Source organism: Haemaphysalis longicornis, unplaced genomic scaffold (assembly GCF_048455015.1).
Source record: "Haemaphysalis longicornis isolate Haplotype H1 unplaced genomic scaffold, Haemaphysalis longicornis Haplotype H1 scaffold_8, whole genome shotgun sequence".
NCBI classification, from domain to species: Eukaryota; Metazoa; Arthropoda; class Arachnida; order Ixodida; family Ixodidae; genus Haemaphysalis; species Haemaphysalis longicornis.
Window position 1 is genome coordinate 33185258 of NW_027526445.1, and position 17655 is coordinate 33202912.

Genomic DNA, 17655 nt, shown 5'->3' on the forward strand with positions numbered 1-17655 from the left:
CGATAACGATACGCGGCTAGCCAACCGAGCTAGCAGACGACAAAATAGCGACAAACGAGGGCGGCGCTCGTGTCGCGGCATCACAAGATGGCCGCCAAGCGATAGATTGCGGTGCCCTTTGCGACCCGACCAAGAAAGCCCGTTTTTCGCGGTTTCCCCAGAAATCTCGGATGTTATCGCTGCCCGGTGGACCCCTGTGACGTAAGTTCCTGCACCACGTGATTGTCATCAAAGGGTAGACGCTGTTTTGTTGACACCGCAGCCGGCTATCTGGGCAGCGCGAACAGCTGCACTGCTTTCTGGTCGCGAGGACCGGAAAAAAAATATGAACGATGGATCGAATGAGTCCCAGACAGAGGGTCAGTTCACCGTTTTGCAAAACTCTTAGTTTTTTTTATGTTCGTGCGCTTCTGTCAGTCCCCGCCTGGCGGTTTGAATGCGTTGGTGGCAGCTTTTATATCCGAGTTGTATGCTCGGAGCGCGGCAGCGTTTCCGAATGACTCGTGGCGCGTAAAAATTGCTAGCAGGAGCTGAAGGTATTAACGCATGAATCCTTCTCAACGTTATTTTCGTTATTCGCTTCTCAGCGTGTGGCTGTTGCTAAGCGGTCGACGCGGGACCGAGGGCGATTGCGCAACTTTCCCGCACGTGGTGTTGCCCATCGGAACGGCCGCCTCTCACATCTGCGGCTGTTTTCGTTGTGAATCCCGAGCATTAACGAACCTGCGCGCAAGGAAGGAAGACCCTCGACGATGAATCCACGAGCACCGTACGTAAAGCTGGTTAAAATTAAGCGCGGCATTAAGATCCGCCGCATATCGTGCACACGCGCGCTCGTATGAATGAGGAGCACGATTTGTTTATCTTTGGTGTTCGCCAGAGCCCCACACGCTGTCGTGTACCTACCTATTCCGGCTGCAAACGCACTGTTTCCTTTCTTTTTTATTGCTTGCTGCTGTATAGAAGGTATTATAGCGTCATTCAAGAGAGCAAACTTCAATTTCTACCTGTTCAAATTTGAAGGTCATTCGTGAGGAGCCTTTCACGGGACACTCTTACGGAACGGGTGCTCTGACGATGGCTTCACCGTCGTTTACTTTCTTTCATGCAAAGCCTTAATGCACCCCTCACATTATTATTTTTTGGGCGCCAGTGTTCACTAACTGCTGGAAAACCCTCCACCGAAGCTGTGGAACACATAGGACTATAGGACTATAGAACACATACTCGACTATTCCCCATTTGCAACAATTTTGTTGATGCGAACAGTATTAACACAGCTATCGCAGATTAAACACTGCATATTTCATTGCATTCTCTTCCCGTCTTTGATGGGTTTTTGCGGTTTGTAGTGTCACATGTTATTGCAAAGCCGGAAGCGACACTGTGCATCCGTAAATGTAAGTAGAGATGCGTATCGCAGGTGTTCACTGTGTGTAAGATTTGAGGGTAATACCTTTCTTACGGTTATTCCTTTCGTTGGGGCCCCCATGCGATTGCCAAACCACTGCAAAGGCAACCGGTGGCCATTGACCAATGAATATGGTGCTGACCAGTGATTTGGTGATTCGTGCGAAAGGTGCCATTTGTGGTTGCTGCTGCTGGAAGCACCGTTTGATAGAGTGCGGGAAGAGAATGCTGCACCTGCCTGCACCCAGCGTCGATCGGCGTGACGCGAAACGTTTTTCTTACTCCCATGGCCCTGCGAACAAAAGGCCGAGGAGTGGGAACTGCAGACTTCATATGTCAAAAGCTGTCTAAATGCAACATGGACTCCTGTGCAAAGCAGTGACTTGCGGGAGGAATACTGAAGAGAGCAGGAAGTGTGCAAACCACTACATAAGACACGCAAATGAGCTTAAGCCTGGTGACATGGTGACGAGCCAGAAGGCAAAAAAATTGCGCAGCAGTATTAGTGGTACAGGGGCAAGACGGATTCTGTGGGCCACAGGCGAAACTAGGGTGAGTGTGTTTGGGCTTGGAGGCAGTGTTGGTTTCGGCATCCTGCGAATGGGACGGGAAGGAAGCCCAGCTAAACTTCGAGGGGCCTGGGACCCAAGTAGCAAATGAGATTGTGGTGGACCCTGAACAAGCACTCCTGTTCTTGGAGGACCCTGGGCTGTCATTACCACTGCTGGGATTGCCACCGCAAGAGGGACCAAAGAGATGAGAGCCAGATGAGCACGGTGGCAGACGGGCAACGTGTAACCAGGGAACACTTGCTTAGTGGTGCCTGTCAGCAAAGGAACAAGTGTGCAATTCTTGCAGGAGACGCACCACCCCCACAAAGAAAGGTACAAGCAGGTGGTTCTATTTTCAAACATGCAGGAAGGCCAATGTGCTCGTTAGAGAAGGGAAGACCATATGCCGGCTCAAGGACAAGGCCTGCGTGACAGTGGCGCGAATTAAGGAAACCCAGCTGAGAAACGCCACCCGCGAACCAGGACCACAACTACCGGAAAGACGTCTGCTTAGTGTGCACAAATTTATGTGGAACACTTGGCAAGGTAGATGGCGAGTCGGACAGGGCGCTAGCAGGGGTAGAGTGACACACAGGGTGGAGACTCTTGTCTGCAACACACACACTTGTTGGACTGTACGTGTAGATTCGTAAAGGCAGTTTGAACCGTCAACATGCCCTGTTTGGGATTTAAGCGCCTATTTATGGATTTAGTAGCAAAGGGAAGGGTGATGGTCAAAGGGACCATGAAGGCAAAAGGGACGTCTGGTTCATTCTAAAGATTGCCAGGTCACAGTAACGATCACGGCAACTTTAGCGCAAGGAATTAAGCTACTTAATATGGAAAATGAGAGTGACGACTCGCCAACCGCTTTCTCACACTCTCTCAATGTTGTGTATGGTTCGCAGCCACACACAAAAAAAAGCTAATGCTATTCTGTGAATCAGACGTTCTATCAGGCCTTGAAGTAAACCAGAGAACAATAGGACGTTTGGCCTTAGGCACGCATGAAAAAACAACCAACGAAGCAGTTCAGGGAGATACGGGCTGGGCGTCGTTTGAAGTTAGAGAAGCTCAGAGTAAAATATGCTTTGAGATGAGGTTGAGGGCAATGGATCAACAAAGGTGGGCAGCTAAGGTTTTTAGGTACCTATACTTGAAAAGCGTGGACACGCAGTGGTTAAGAAAGACTAGAAGGCTAACGATGAAATACGGAAAGAACAGTGGAGAATCCAAAACAGCCAAGGTAACCAAAAAAGAGGCAAGGTAGATTGAAACGAATAAATGGAGGGAAAAAAATGGAAGCTAAACCGTCGTTAGAGATGCACAGGGCGGAGAAATTCAACATCAGAAAGGAAAATTTCTACGATAATTCCCAGGGCAGTGCTTTGCTTTTTGAGGCTAGAGCAGGTTGCCTGCGAACTAAGAGTTTTGTGGGGAATTATTCTCAAAATGACGTGGTATGCGTGGTCTGCCGAAAAGAAACAGAAACTATGCGGCACATAGTGTTAGAATGCGAGGATATCCATCAAAATTTACATGAGGGAAATATTCGGCTTCCAGAAGCCCTAGGATTTAAGGGTAGCACAGAGGAAGTTAACTTTAAGGCTGTCGAGGGGACGAAAAGAAGATTAGAATGCTGGTGGACGAAAAGTGGAGAAGGGGATATTGCCTAGGACAGTTACCACCTGTAACAGAAAAAAAAAAAGTATTTTGTGCCTGCCCTAAGCAGCGCTAGTATTAAACCAAGAGTGTAAAACATAGGTATATTAGTCCTTTTTGGTAAGATGACATGTCATCACCCTGCTACAAAGGGGAAACCAATAGCAATCATCATCATCATCATTGTACTGCTACCTCTGGTAGAACTGTTGCTTACAGCGTGAACAACGAGACGAAAGACGAAGAGTGTGCCCACACAGACAAGCGCTTGTTTGTGTGGGCACTCTCTGTGTCCGTCGTCTCGTTCACGCTGTGAGCAACAATTCAGCGGAGTTTCCAATTCACCCAAACTGTCACGTTAATCAATTACGCCTCTGGTAGCATTCCATTGCACTGCTTGAACACTAGAATGGAGTCAACACACTGATGACACTTCTTCATGCTTCCCCGGTGACGCTGCTGCTGGCATTTTGGAGCAGGCATTTTAACATTTCTGCTTCTGTGCGTCTACATTGCCCTGTCGACTAAGAAGAAGTGAGCGAGTCTAATTGCTCATTTGCTGCGGGGGGTGGGGGGCGTGTACAGGAAACAGGAGAGAGTGAGGGTACATGCTATTGCTTGACAGACTTTGGCTTCACTCTGTGTGTTCACTGTGCTTTCGCGGCGGCAGTGGTGCCGAGCAGCATTGATGCCAGGCTCATTGATAGACACACAAGCAGCCCTAGTGGCATCCTGCTGCAGGGGTGTCCACTCTCACTAAATAATCATACATATATATAATCTCATCATCTTAGAACTACACATAACAGCTTTGCTGGTCATCCTTCTTCACGGAGTGGAAGTGCAGATGAATTCTTTTCGCGTGTTTATCAAAACAGCGTTTTTGGGGGGCCAGGGTGGCATTGAGTGAGTCGTTATGGGCAATTTATAGAATAAGACAAGGCCATATGTTGCCTTTAAGGTCTCCTTAATGCCGTTAAAAGGAAAAGTGCGGGAAGGGAAGCACTTCACATTTGAATAACATTTCTCAAGAAGTGAGTGCACTGGTCGCTGTTTCTGGGAATAGTGAGCCGCACCAAACTGGCCCTTAAGCGTCATGTCCACACCTTTGCTGCATAAGCACCAAGTGGGCAACCCTGAACCAGGCAACTGGCAGAACGATACACTGTGTCTCTTAGGTGCATCTGACAGTATCGCTGGAGCGAAACTGAAGGCTTGAGGTGCGAGGACATGTCCGGGAAACACACTGACGGTACAGTGATGCCCTGGCAAGGCCACCTCTGGAGGCCTGCGTGGGCGTGGAAAGAGATTGTTCAAAAGAGAATGGATCATTGTGCGATTCTTTTCATTTTGGCATCACTAAGAAGCAAGAAGAAAAGCATGATAAGGCCTCGTTTTGTAGCTCTCTTTGTTTTGCTCCCTCATTCAGCCATCATTAATCCGGCGGTAGTCTTAATTGTTCCTCGCAGTCTGCCTGTGCTTTTTTGAGCAGGCCTCTTTTGTGGTTCACAGAAAGCCAGCTGGGCTTTTTAAATTACAGTTAACTCTGGATGTAAAGAACCTCTATGTAACAAATTCCTGGATTTAACGAAGTTTTAGATGCAAAGCATCTCTTAGTCGACCATCCGTCGTCCGGCATCCGCACCTCTCCTTCTCGTCCCCCTCTCCACGCCAGCTGTGATAATGCCGCTCTCCTCCTCGCTGCTTAACTCGTCTCGTGCCGGCTCAGGAAGACACCGGCAACACTGTCGCTCCGGAAGCCCTAACCAGCTGTGATAACGCTGCTCCTCCGCACCACTTGGCTCGTCTCGTGCCTCCGAAGACAAGGCTGCACAGAGGAGAGCTCGCGACACCGAACGTAAACGGCAGCGTGGAGCAGCAAATTCCTCGCTTCGAGAACGAGAAGCCGCTTTGAAACGCCAGCGGCAAGTAGCTGATCCAGATGGCGTTCGGCAACGTGACAACGCTTCGAAACGCCGGCGTCGAACAGCAGATTCCTCGCTTCGAGAACGAGAAGCCGGAAAACGTTCCCCACTACTCGATAAATAAAGAAGACATTTAATACGCTACTACACGTGTCTTTACTCTAACAACCAATTAACACGCCACTACTCCATGACCTTGCATCCCCTCAGGGTTCCCATGTGGGAAGATTGTGTAATTTTTTTATATTCCCCATTGCCAGCCCCATTGAAAGGAAGCCCATGTGGTTGCGACATCGATGTAATGAATGCGTTGCGACGGTTAACCTTGATGCAACGAATTCGCTCGCTGATGAGTCATTGTTCTGTGCACTTTTTCTGAAAAATTGGCTGGAGAGATGTACTAATTAGTGAATTCCGCTCGCACCTCAAACTACCATGTGTTTTCACGCGTGAGTGCGGTGCTGGTTAGGTGCTAGGCCTGTTTGTTGGCGTGTAGTTGCACGACTCCACTGCTATAATCTGTGATTTCGGTTCATCGGTGATGAAGTGCTGCTGCCTGATAACGAAAAGTTGTGTAGTTTCAAGATAAGCTCGCAATTTTAAATGCCGTCTTTGCCCGGTACACAACACCAGCTAGCGCCCCCTCAACAATTTTGAGAGCACCAAGTTCGCGAAAAAGTGGCCTTTCAGCATAGGTTTGGCCCTTGAAACGCGTTAAGGCACCAAAAAGTGTCAAAGAGGGAAAAGTGATACTTAAGTTCCGTTTGTGAATGTGGAGATACGTGACCTTGTTTCTTTGAAATGCTCTGTAGTGACTAAGCTCGTAGGACCGCAGCATACACAAATAGTAGCGCAGTTTTTGGCTGCGAAATAAATCCTTCAAGGGTGAATTCACCGTCACTGACGTCTAGCGTTTTGGTTTCGTCAGCTTCATTCACGTGAGCCTCAACTCAAAACCTGCATGCAACGAAAACCTGCGTGTAGCGAAAAATTGCAAATGTTTGTCAACTTCCTTATATCCAGGTTTTTAACTGTACTCCCCTTCTGTTGCACCGAGAACCAGATTGGCAAGGTTTTCCAGAGGCAGGTTTTCTTGTAGAAATAGGGGTTCACAGCGCGGGAGACAAGGACGACGAAAAACACAAGACGAGCGCTCGTCTTGTGTTTTTCGTCGTCCTTGTCTCCCGCGCTGTGAACCCCTATTTCCAGTATGAATTACCAACACGCCCAAGCATCCACTCTACTGAGTTATTTTTCTTGTAGAACTGTTGGCACCAGACAGAGGCCGCTACCTTGCTTAAAAGCTACTCTGCGTGTTTGAGTGGCCACGATCATTGCAGTGGACGGCACAGCTGTTCTTTGCCGGGTATATGGGGCCAAAAAAACTGCAAGAGCTGCCGGTGACATACCACTTACTGGTAGTGCAAATGAGCAACAGCCGATAATGTATTTTGGCCCATTGTGTCCATTGGGAGAGAGTGAGTGAGAGCAGCAACATCCACCAAGCATGCTGGAACAGTGCCACTTAACTAGCTCGGTCTGTCACTGTTCGCCTTGTTACAAAAGTTTCATCAACTAGCGCAAAGAAATTGAAAACGGTAGGGGGCTGTACAAGTCACCACACAGAGCTTGAACTTTTATTGGTCTTGCGAAACAGCTGCAGCCGATCTCACCAGTGCTAACCCACCTGGACGGTTACAAAAAGGCGTTAATACTCTCTTGTAAGAAAGGGGAGCAGAGCAGATTTATTGAGCCGTAAACTTGAACAGCATATCCGGCAGGACACCCGTTCCAAGGCTCTGTTGGTGTGAACTGCCGTATTCACCCTTTCGGTGAGCAAAAGCTTCGTAGCAGTCCGCGATAGGCTTGATCGTCGTGATTTCAGCACCACTTCTTTATTCTTGTAGCTGTTAGAGAATTTGGATGTGCCCTGATGCATCTATTCCTCAACAGCGTTCGCAGAGTTCCTGTGAAAAGTAAGCCCTTGGAATGCGGTGTGTTTGAGTGAATTTGCAGTTTGAAGTAACATACAGTTCTGTGTTCTTGCGGTAGACATGGTCCCCCCCCCTTTTTTTTTTTGTTGGTGTGCTACTACTTTCGTCAAGTTTTAGCCTGGGTAAATTTCAGCTGTCTACTTTGTGTGCTATTTATGCATGCTTAGCATCTTCCTCTTGCCAGGATTGGTATCATGTTGTTACATGGCGGTAGGACAAGGATGAGGCGAACGATGGGATGGGGTGAAGCGATCGATTTACATTATTTACAAGCCGTGATGGCAGAGTCCGCCCAGTCTGCACACCCACCTTTTCCTCGTCGTATTCGACGCCTGGCTAAGGGCATCTGAACATGGGGCAGTGTCCAGATGCCGTGTGACAATATTCTTAAGATATTTTTTACTCCTCCTTCATAACTATTTGAACTTCTGCCAACATTTTCTTTTTTTTTTTTTAAAGTGGTGGCTTCACCTTTTTTCTACCAGTGCATTTAGTACTTTTTTTATCTTTCTACGCAGCGCTTTGGGATGCTCAATTTTGGGGCTTGCATGATTCAGTGCGCTTGTCCAACCTTTCTTTTACCCTTTCCGTTCTGCCACACAGGCTGCCTGTGGGCGAGAGCCTGTTTACTGTAAGGAGCGCACAGTTGGCATGAGCTCTTGGTTTGGCAACACCACCCCGGCAGATGTGCCTGCTCTTGGCACCAGTGCACCCTGAAATCCCTTTTTTGGGGTAGTGAGCAGAAAAGGAGTCACCAACAGAGCAACGCACAGCGAATGAAGGAATGATAAGTCTTTAGACCGTGTCACTGAAGCGTGCTCCCCTTTCCCCCCCTGTTGCGCCTTCGCAGGCGCCGATGGCCGGGGGCTCGGAGACGCCGCAGCTGACGGAGTGCCTCGGCTCGGTCGGGGTCGTGCGCGACCTCGCCCCTTGCCAGCCGCACAACACGGTCCGCTGCCGCGAGTGCATCCGCCGCCTCCAGGGACAGAGCCACAGCCGCAGCCGGCAGCAGCCATGTGGCCCGGCGCTGCATGCCGCCTGATCCGGCCACCCGTCTTCGTCTTCCCGCCGGCCGCCGCAGCGGCGGCGCAGTGCAGCGCGCTCCTGCACTGGACCCACCTGTGGCCCTTCAACCTCGGCACTGGCACGGCGGCCGCCCCGGCGCCGCACTGGAGCTTCCAAGGTGGGAGACTCGCTGGGGGCGTTTTATCGTGAGGTCTGCGGGGCCTTCCACAAAAGCTTCCTAGGTCGTCGACAGAAGCATTGCAGTTTCCAGGGGAGACGGTGCTCTGCAGTCAGCAAAGCTTTTCATTTCGGCAGACGTTTCGGTTGAGAAAACAGGGCAAGCGCATTGGCTGAGGGCACGTAAAACGTGTGCTGCTTGATGCAAAAAGGAAGATGAGGGCATTATCTTTCAGGTTACTGTTCAGTTCGCATTTGGAAGCCCTTTCGTGCTGAAAGAGCGTTCACATTTGAAAGTTTCTTCCCCAAACACACACTGCCTCGATTGCCCTCATCACTAAGTGCACTCTGCTCTGCCGCCCGTGTGACTCGGCAAAAACTGCATTTGGAGCGATGCTTCCCAGAGGTGCACTTGCTCACTTGACAGTGGTGTAAGTCAACAGTGATTATAGGTTGAACCCCTGAACTGCAGGCACTTTTGGGCAAAACAAAAAAAAAAGGCATCAAATGTGTAGTAGTATTGTCCTACTGCATTCTCATTCCAATTTAAAGGCACATTAGGTGCTGAAGTAAGCGGAAAGAAAAATTCTTTTGCTTCTGCTCATATGCGTTGGCAGGATTTTGTCTTGCGGGGTGCAAACCACCTGTTGCACCATGGTAGGAGCGTGGGGAAGGACATTACAAAAGCAGAAGAAATTCCACAGCATCTGAGGGATATCAGGTAGAATAGTGAAGAAAGCTCTTTTCTGCTCTCCAGGGTTACGAGTTTCAAAATGCTTACCAACACTCATAGAGGGTGGTGCAGTGATAATTGGAACACTTTAAAAAAATTTTTCCTGAGCGAACCAACACTCTGTTTGCTGTCAAACTTCACACGAAGGTCGCATTTTGTGGTATATTTTGTTTGACACCGGGAACAACGACGGTGCGTACCTGTTTATTTTGAAAACAAATAAGAACGGTTTCTGTCTGTGGGAAAATGGCGGCCGATTTGAACATGCAAGCCAGTGCAAGCTGATCTTGGAATTGCGGCGCCACCTGAGGAATGTAGAGCGAAACGGATGATGGGGATTTACGATAGGAAGGAGCCAGTTAAGGTAGCAGACGATCAGAAACTCTCGTCCCTAGTTTACGATATCATAAATAGTTACATAACAGCCGATACCAATCACAATAAAGTATTTCCATGGCTCAGCATCGCCATTAATTTGTTTCCTTACCTGCTTTCACATTTTCTGCAGAGCTCTTCGAAGTAACTCTGATTTTCTGATCGTCTGCTCCCGCTTTTGGCTCTGGCCTACCGTGGAAGTAGCGGGAATCCCAAATGTGTGTTTCGCTCTTCATACCCCAGGTGGCGCCGTGATTGCAAGATCAGCTTGCACTGGCTCGCACGTCCAAATTGGCCGCCGTTTTCCCATAGGCGAAAATCATTTTTATTTATTTTCAGAATAAACAGGTAAGTACGTACTGTTTTTGCTCCCGGTGTCAAACAAAATAGACCACAAAATGCGACCTTCGTGTGAAGTTTGACAGCAAACAGAGTGTTGGTTCGCTCAGGAAAAAAGTTTGAAGTGTTCCAACTACCGTCGTACCACCCTGAGTTCAGCTGCACAGCCAAAGTTATCAAAGGCGCTATTTTTAAACTGACTCGCAGAGCTTCATCTTGAAATCTTGCCATCGGGTGATGCAATGAAAGTAAAATAAACACGGTGTTGTCTTCAAACATTTTCTCACCTCAGATGAGGATGGCAGGGAGCGGCTCATCACACTGACATGTCCCCCCCTTCCCCTCGTGCAGGCAGGGCCCCGCTGCACGCTGCAAGTGGCCAGCAGGCCGCCATGTCCTCTGCAGAGCCCGGCCTGTGCCCCCCCGACCCCAGCCACCTGGGGGTGCCCTGCAACAACAAGCGTGGCCCAGCGTCTCCGGGGGAGCGGTGTGAGGCCAAGCTGAAGAGGCGCTTCCCCCCCGACCAGGCCGACACGATGCACCCCTTTGGGGGCACTGCTGGGGTGGCGGAGGACCACATGGACACCAGCCACGGCCCAGGGGACAGCACCAACTGTGGGCCCGCTGAGACCCCAGGGGTTGTTGCTGAGCAATACGACCCCGCCCTGGCGGCCGGTGCGTTCCGTTCACTCTCTCTCTCTCTCTCTCTCTCTCGTCTCCTTCCTCTCGTTCTCCAACCTCTACCTCTTGGGGGTGCACTTAAATCTGTCACCACCGCAGGAATGTCTTCTATTTCTGTCTGTGCTTCCAATCTTGCGAACAGAGCTGACGTCCTTCTTGCCAATAGCTCCTGCGCCTGAAAGAGGACCGCCGTCACTGTCAGGCCCAGATAATAATTGGCCCCGTCTCCTCCACCCCATCGCAGTGAACGTGCGGCAGCAGGTGCGCAAGAGCCGCTTCTGGGCGAACACGGAGCTCGGCCAGCTGCACAACGGCGGCGGCGGCGGTGGCCGTGCGGGCGACCTGGTGTTCACGGTGCTGTCGTACAACGTGCTGGCCCAGGGCCTGCTGGAGGACAACCCCTACCTGTACCAGCACTGCCGCCAGGAGGTGCTCAGCTGGCCCCTGCGCAGGCACAACCTACTTGCCGAGCTCCGGGAGGCCGACGCCGACGTGAGTGCGCTCTCACTTTGGGGCGGGGCCAGCCAGGACGGCAGATTGGTCAATGGTCGATTGCGGTGTTCAACGTGCCAGGTGTTTAACGCCCCAAAGCTTCACTTGGGCTTGGAGGCACGCCGTAGTGGAGGGTTCCGGATTACCGTATAATGCGGAATATAGGTCGACCCCCTTACCCTGTAGCCGAAAAAAAAAAAAAAATAATTAGGTACCAACCAATGTTTTATTGAGACTATAACTTGTTTCGTCTCAGATTACTCATTTAAAACTGTCTGAAGTATCGTCGGACGACTGCTTCTGGCTCGCTGTCGCCCACACAGCAGGTCGTCCTCGCTGCAGTCCAGGGAATTGCTTATGCAGCACTTCTTAAACACTTGCAAGGCCATGTCACCGTGAAGCGAGCGCAAAGCATGGGACACTCGTGTGCAGACCAAAGCGACAGCCAGTCTGTGCAGGCGGTAAGCAAACATCTTGGGGTATCCATTCGTAGAGACATCCCACGACACTAGCGGGCAAAATTTGCCCCTTTGTACAGCAGCACAGGTGCACAGAGCAGCGCCCATGAAACGAGGCCTTCCGAGCTTTGCATACCGAGAGCTGCCCCTTCAGCTAACGCCACTAGCAACACTTCTTTTGGCGATACCGAACTGGCGCAAGGCGGACACATCATTGGCCTTGGAAAACCCCCAACTGTTCTTTTAAATGCTGCTGTGAACTGGCACCAAGGGCCTAAACTCATTTTGAGCAAGAAGAAAATTGCACGCACACATTCGCCTTCAGCGAGAGAAGCAACAAAACAAAGATGGCGTCGCGTCCGATTGATGGTGGTGGCGATAGTGCCTTTGGGGTTTGGACGGGCTCGATGGGCTGCCCGGTCGCCAGATGACAACTGCCAGTGACTGCAATATAGGTCGAGGGGTGACTTTTCGGCAAATTTTTCTGTAAAAAATCTCGACCTATATTCCGCATTATACGGTAGTCTAGACCACCTGGGGATCTTTGATGTGCAGCGAAATATCAACACATGGGTGTTTACACTTTTCACCTCACCAGATTTCAGTTCTTCTCCATCGGGAACATGTCGCCGTGTCTTGTGTCGCCATGAGGGACGAGGCAAACTTCGAGTCCAACATATGTACACTTTATATACAAAAATGTACAAAATATGTACAGGGCAACTGGAACCACCCACTGTTGGGCTTAGAAAATGCGTGCTAGGGTGCAACCGGCATCATGGGACTCTTCCCAAAACCTGCCGCAAGATGTACAGCAAAAGACCCCTTTCCTCTCTTTCGGCCTAACATAATTACTCTCACTGAGGGAAGGGAAATGTTAAAGATAAACAAGAAAAAGCAAGGCAGGGTACATTACACATCAACCAAGCAAGAGGCGACCGGAGAATGCACCTGATGGTCACCATCTAACAAAGGGAAAAAAAAACACATTTTTTTGTCCCAGGCAGGATGCGGCCTTGCTCCTTGTTCGTTTCGGCGCCAGCACGCATGTGGACAACAGAATTGTCAGCAGCCCTTTCAGCGGTCAATAACGTCTCCACGTTTGCATCATGGGGCATGCAAGCAGTATAGCGACTTGCTCAGCCAAACCTTACAAATTAACTGTACATTTTGCCCACAGTGTCAGTATTTTTTTCCCGCGTGAACAACTTTGTTTACCTCTCGTGTTGTGTTTCTACGAGCAGTTAAAAGCGTTCGCTGGAGCTACCTGCAATGCACAGGTAGTCTGCGTGGCCGCGTCAGTGCGCCTGTGGCTTGTGCGGCGAACTGTTGCGTGCTGACAACGCTCCATGCGGTTCACGCTGATCCTCACATAGAAGATTAAGCTCCGACAGAAGCAGAAGCAGTGTGCCAGCCGTGTATGCGCACCACGCTTTCTTTTGCAGGAACCGTTCCATGCGGTTAGCACTTCATTTTAGCCACGAATTTCAATGTAGCGAAATTTCAATGTTACGAAGTAAATTATGAATTTTACCGACTTAATTACATTGAGGTTTGACTAGGTATATTATCTAGAAGAGCCCTACTATCATGCAAAGCAGTCATAAGATGAAAAGTGCTGCAGCTAACTGAGACGACCCTCCTTTGTCCACAAAGCAGCATCACAGGTTGCCAGCGCCTTAAAAGAACACAGTTGCAGGCAGTGCACAGAAAGGGCTCTATAGCAGGCACTGTGCTTGGCTTTGTTGTAAGCCGTAATTTCCTCGGCCTTTGGATGGACAAGGCACTGTGTGACCTAGCTTGAGTGGTTTGAAGACGTGGCTTTGGTACTTTTTTCACCCAGGTCCTGTGTCTGCAAGAGCTCCAGGAAGACCACTACGAGACGGACTTCAAGCCAGAGCTGGAGAAAATGGGTCAGTGCGCATCTCTGTTACGTGCAGCGCTGTCCATGTGCTCTAATGCAGAGAAAGGGGGCACTTGAGGATTGTGTGCACTTGAGAGGCCTGGGTCAGGTGCTGCTGGTGGGACTCTTAATGAGCTTGCATGCTCACTCAGCACCCATCCCTGTGTGAATACCTTGTGGGGGCCAAAATGCTTTACACTGATGTATGGAGTCCTGATAGCTGCTCTTCTCAAATAGGGGAAAGTGCAAAATCTCCACACTAATGTCACTGGTGAAAGTAGCCTGTGGCATGCTGATACCTTCAATCACAGTTCTTGCGCATGCAGAAGTGTTAAGGTACAGCAGTTACAATGTGAAGGATTTTCGGCCATTGTTAACACATATTTAGTGGGTATTTTTTGTTAGCAATGACATTCAAATGTCAAAAAGTCTCTTTTGGTGGTGATCAGTGTAAGTTTCTGGCTGCACCCACAAGAGATTCATCTTGCAACACTCGAGGAAGTTGCTTGCAATTTGAGCATCAACTGGCACACATGCACATTGGAGCATTACGAGTTTTTCCCCTTTGCAATAATTAGTCCAGTAAGCTGCAATCTCCACTGAAGTGTCGTGCTTTTCTCCTCCCCCAGGTTATGGCTGCCTGTACAAGCGGCGCACGGGCAACAAGCACGACGGCTGCGGCATCTTCTACCGCAAGTCCGTCTTTGAGCTGGACCGCTTCCAGGCCGTCGAGTACTCGCGCTCCGACGTGACCGTCCTGGACCGCGACAACGTGGCGCTCATCGCCATGCTCAAGCCTGTCGCGGGCAAGGGCAACTTTGGCAGCGACTTCCGGCTGTGCGTGTCGACCACGCACCTGCTGTTCAACCCCCGGCGCGGGGACATCAAGCTGGCCCAGCTCTGCCTCTTGCTGGCCGAGATCGACCGGCTGGCCTCGCGGGGGGAGGCGGCCGACGGCTCGCCCCTCTACTGCCCCATCGTGCTGTGCGGCGACATGAACAGCGAGCCCCACTCCCCGCTCTACGCCTTTCTCACTCGCGGCACCCTCTGCTACGAGGGCCTGCTCTCCGGCGACGTGTCGGGACAGAGCGACGGAGCCAACCGCGGGCGGGCCATCCCGCTCGACGACTGCCTGCACCAACTGCACATCTCCGGCTCCTCCCGCTACCTCCCGCCCGAGGAGGACAAGAAGACACCGGTTGAGGAGGACGGAGCAGCGCCAGACGTCTCCAAGGTGAATTCCTCGAACGAAGATGCCGTCCCAGCCGGCTCTCCCAGCAAGAAACCCCCAAAGGAAAGCCCCGCAACCGACACTTCCTCAGCGGAGAACACTCGGGAAAAAGAATCAAGGACAAGCTCGCCGGCGCGAGCTCCCAGCGAGGCATCGCCGGCGAGGAAACCGGCTGCAGAGGAAGCCCAACACGGCGTTGTGACCCACAACCTGAACCTGGTGTCGGCCTACAGGCACGACGTGACAGGCGTCCACGCGGAGGTGACCACGCACCACCAGCGCGCCAGCTGCACCGTCGACTACATCTTCTACTCGGTCAAGCGGAAAGAGACGGCGGTCAAGAACGGCCGCGTCGTCCACAACCGCGTCGTCGAGGGCCCGCTCAGGCTGCTGGCGACCTACCGCCTGATGTCCCAGAAGCAGCTGATGGCCGTCGGCGGTCTTCCAAACGAGGTGCAGTCTTCGGATCACCTCCCCCTTATGGCCAAGTACCTCCTCCGGCAGCCAAGCTAGTGAGTGCCGCGAACCATCCCCCTCCTCCAACGCTCAACTCCTCTCGGCCATCATCTGTGCGTACGAGCTCTGTACATACATGTTAGTCCTCCCCCCCGGAATCTGAACTGTGTGGAAGTCATCGGAGAAACTGTGTGGACAAAAGACGGTGCTGCGGGGTTGGGGTTCAAGATGTGTTGGTCCTCCAACCAAGAGGCATTACTCGTTCATTTTGCAGTTTTCATCATCGTCGTTTGTCAGACGCACCACCCCGAATTTTATCACGGTTTTTATTGAGCACTTGTCGTTAAACCATCGTGTGCACGGGGCTTATATTTAAATATGGCATTCGTGGTTTTTTAGAATGGCGCAGAAATAAAAGTGCAATCGTGGATTTTGCACCTCTTTGCATATGGCTTAAATTGTCAGCTTTTGATTATTATAATTTTTTTTTTTTTTCAGGCAGATGAAAACACAGTCTTACTTCTATTCAGGAGGAAAACACAGTCTATACTTGTTTGTGCCGAACCTCAACCATAGGTCTATGGTTAATTGGCCGGTTGTCAAATAGTCACTTCTGTTGTGAAGAGATTTCGGCTAGTTGTTTATATGCTTGTGGAAAAACAAGCAGAATACAAGTTGTGATCATTGTGGTGAGTGTGTGTTTGAGCAGATTAGTGATGTCATTATGATCGAGTGTACCACGCCTTTCTGATATAATTCACATGCTGAAACATGGAGCAAATTATTTTTCCTTAAATAAATGTTAGACGTGCGTGTGTTTAAGCCTTAAGGTGTGTGTATTCGTTAACTTCGTTGCCCTGTCTGTGACTCGATTCAGCCAGCCGGCCAAAGTGAAACGGAAGCTGCGCAAGTCTTATATACCCTCAGCCAAATCTAAACATCGGAATCTGGTATCGGTGTTCGTACATGTCAACATTGCTGAACAAGAACAAGATATTACGCAAACATAAGACAGAAAATCAATACATAAGCAATATTTGCAGTGTTTCTTTATTGAAAAATTCATGAATGCTTGGTTTTTGTGATATCAAATTAAATACTACATCAATTGCAGAAAACCGTTGCCTGCTGTTGCCCGTGCTACAGTAGCTTCTGGCGGCATTTAAGAAATCAAGCGGCAACAGAACCGAAAGGTTTCGCTAGATAGGTTCCACGTTCCGCATGAAACGCTCATAGAGTAGGGCAACGTGGTTCTATAAACGTTGCAGTAGGGTGCCTCAATTCATGCGAGTCTCCGCTGTATGGCAGCGCTAGCATCGAGGCACCTGACTTGGAGCAGTGGAACGCGGTAAATTTAAATTGACTTGAGCAAACCTCTAGCGTGTTATCTTGGGAGGAACAAGACGGGAGAGGAACAGCATGAGAGGTGAGTGGAAAGCAACGGGAGGCATTTATTTACTTGGCAGGGGCGCCAATCGACTATTATCTTTTGTCAACATTTGCAACGGAAGGAGCAGATGCGCGGCCATTTTTTTCGTTGGCGCATCCAACTGTGGTGTTCCAGCAAGGCACGATGTGCTCTGCCCAGTGATGCCTGGATGGAACACCGAATGATCTGGAGTGGCTCCTAGTACTGCGCTAACAATGGGCCAGAAGTGTGGTTTGGTGGGAGCAGACAACGTCTGAGCAGCTGGGGGATCATATTTTGTTCAAGGTGAAGGGCCTGAGGTTGTGCGAGAGTCCGCACTCGTGCAAGACTGCTGCTCCAGAGGGGCAGTCGTATCTGTGCAGCACTCGTACACTGCTTTGGGTGAGTTCGTGCTGTTCTGGCAGCCTGGTATGGATAAAAGCAGGGTGCAAAGATGGAAAAATTACTAATTACTCAGTCAGAATACATGCTGCATGAAATGGAAGTTTGTGCAGAAGAGAAAAAGAGGAGGTCATTCTTTCATTATTTTTTTTTGTTACTTTTTTCACCTGCACCTGTGCGCTTGTTTCGATTTCTTCGTAATGGAGTGCTTGCATTGCTTTTGAGCCCACTTCAGCCCCCTGGATAATAGTGTGTTTGGAATAAACATACATGTTATTTTTTTCATCAACTAGCTGTTCCTGAACTAACATTGTTGTGCTGGCAGAAAAGCTAATGCATCAATTCGTAACAAACATCTCGCAGCAATCGGTACCTGAGGAACATCGTTTATGCGAAAAGAAAAGGACAATTTGGGCAAAGTAATAATGCTAATGCTGAACAAATGTGTGCTGC

The 17655-nt window shown here is 50.0% G+C and overlaps 1 protein-coding gene across 4 annotated transcripts; it reads left to right on the top strand.

The window, feature by feature from the left end:
* Positions 1–59: 59 nt before the first annotated feature.
* Angel (protein angel) lies at positions 60–16221 on the top strand. Of its 4 annotated transcripts, none has more exons than XM_077681759.1 (6): positions 60–201; positions 8393–8725; positions 10523–10846; positions 11097–11344; positions 13646–13715; positions 14335–16221. In XM_077681759.1, exons 2-6 carry the CDS (start codon positions 8557–8559, stop codon positions 15447–15449), a joined length of 1926 nt encoding a protein of 641 aa, XP_077537885.1. In that variant the 5' UTR covers positions 60–201; positions 8393–8556; the 3' UTR covers positions 15450–16221. The 4 variants fall into 4 exon arrangements, with proteins under 4 accessions (XP_077537885.1, XP_077537883.1, XP_077537886.1 ...); XM_077681757.1 differs by lacking the exon at positions 60–201 and adding an exon at positions 208–359; XM_077681760.1 differs by lacking the exon at positions 60–201 and adding an exon at positions 455–769.
* The last annotated feature ends 1434 nt before the right edge of the window (positions 16222–17655 follow it).

Bases quoted from the DNA above. Each gene is read 5' to 3' on its own strand.
- Angel (XM_077681757.1), top strand. From the start codon at position 326: ATGAACGATGGATCGAATGAGTCCCAGACAGAGG. The intron at 360-8,392 runs GTCAGTTCACCG...GCGCCTTCGCAG, and splicing joins GAATGAGTCCCAGACAGAGG to GCGCCGATGGCCGGGGGCTC. The intron at 8,726-10,522 runs GTGGGAGACTCG...CCCCTCGTGCAG, and splicing joins GCCGCACTGGAGCTTCCAAG to GCAGGGCCCCGCTGCACGCT.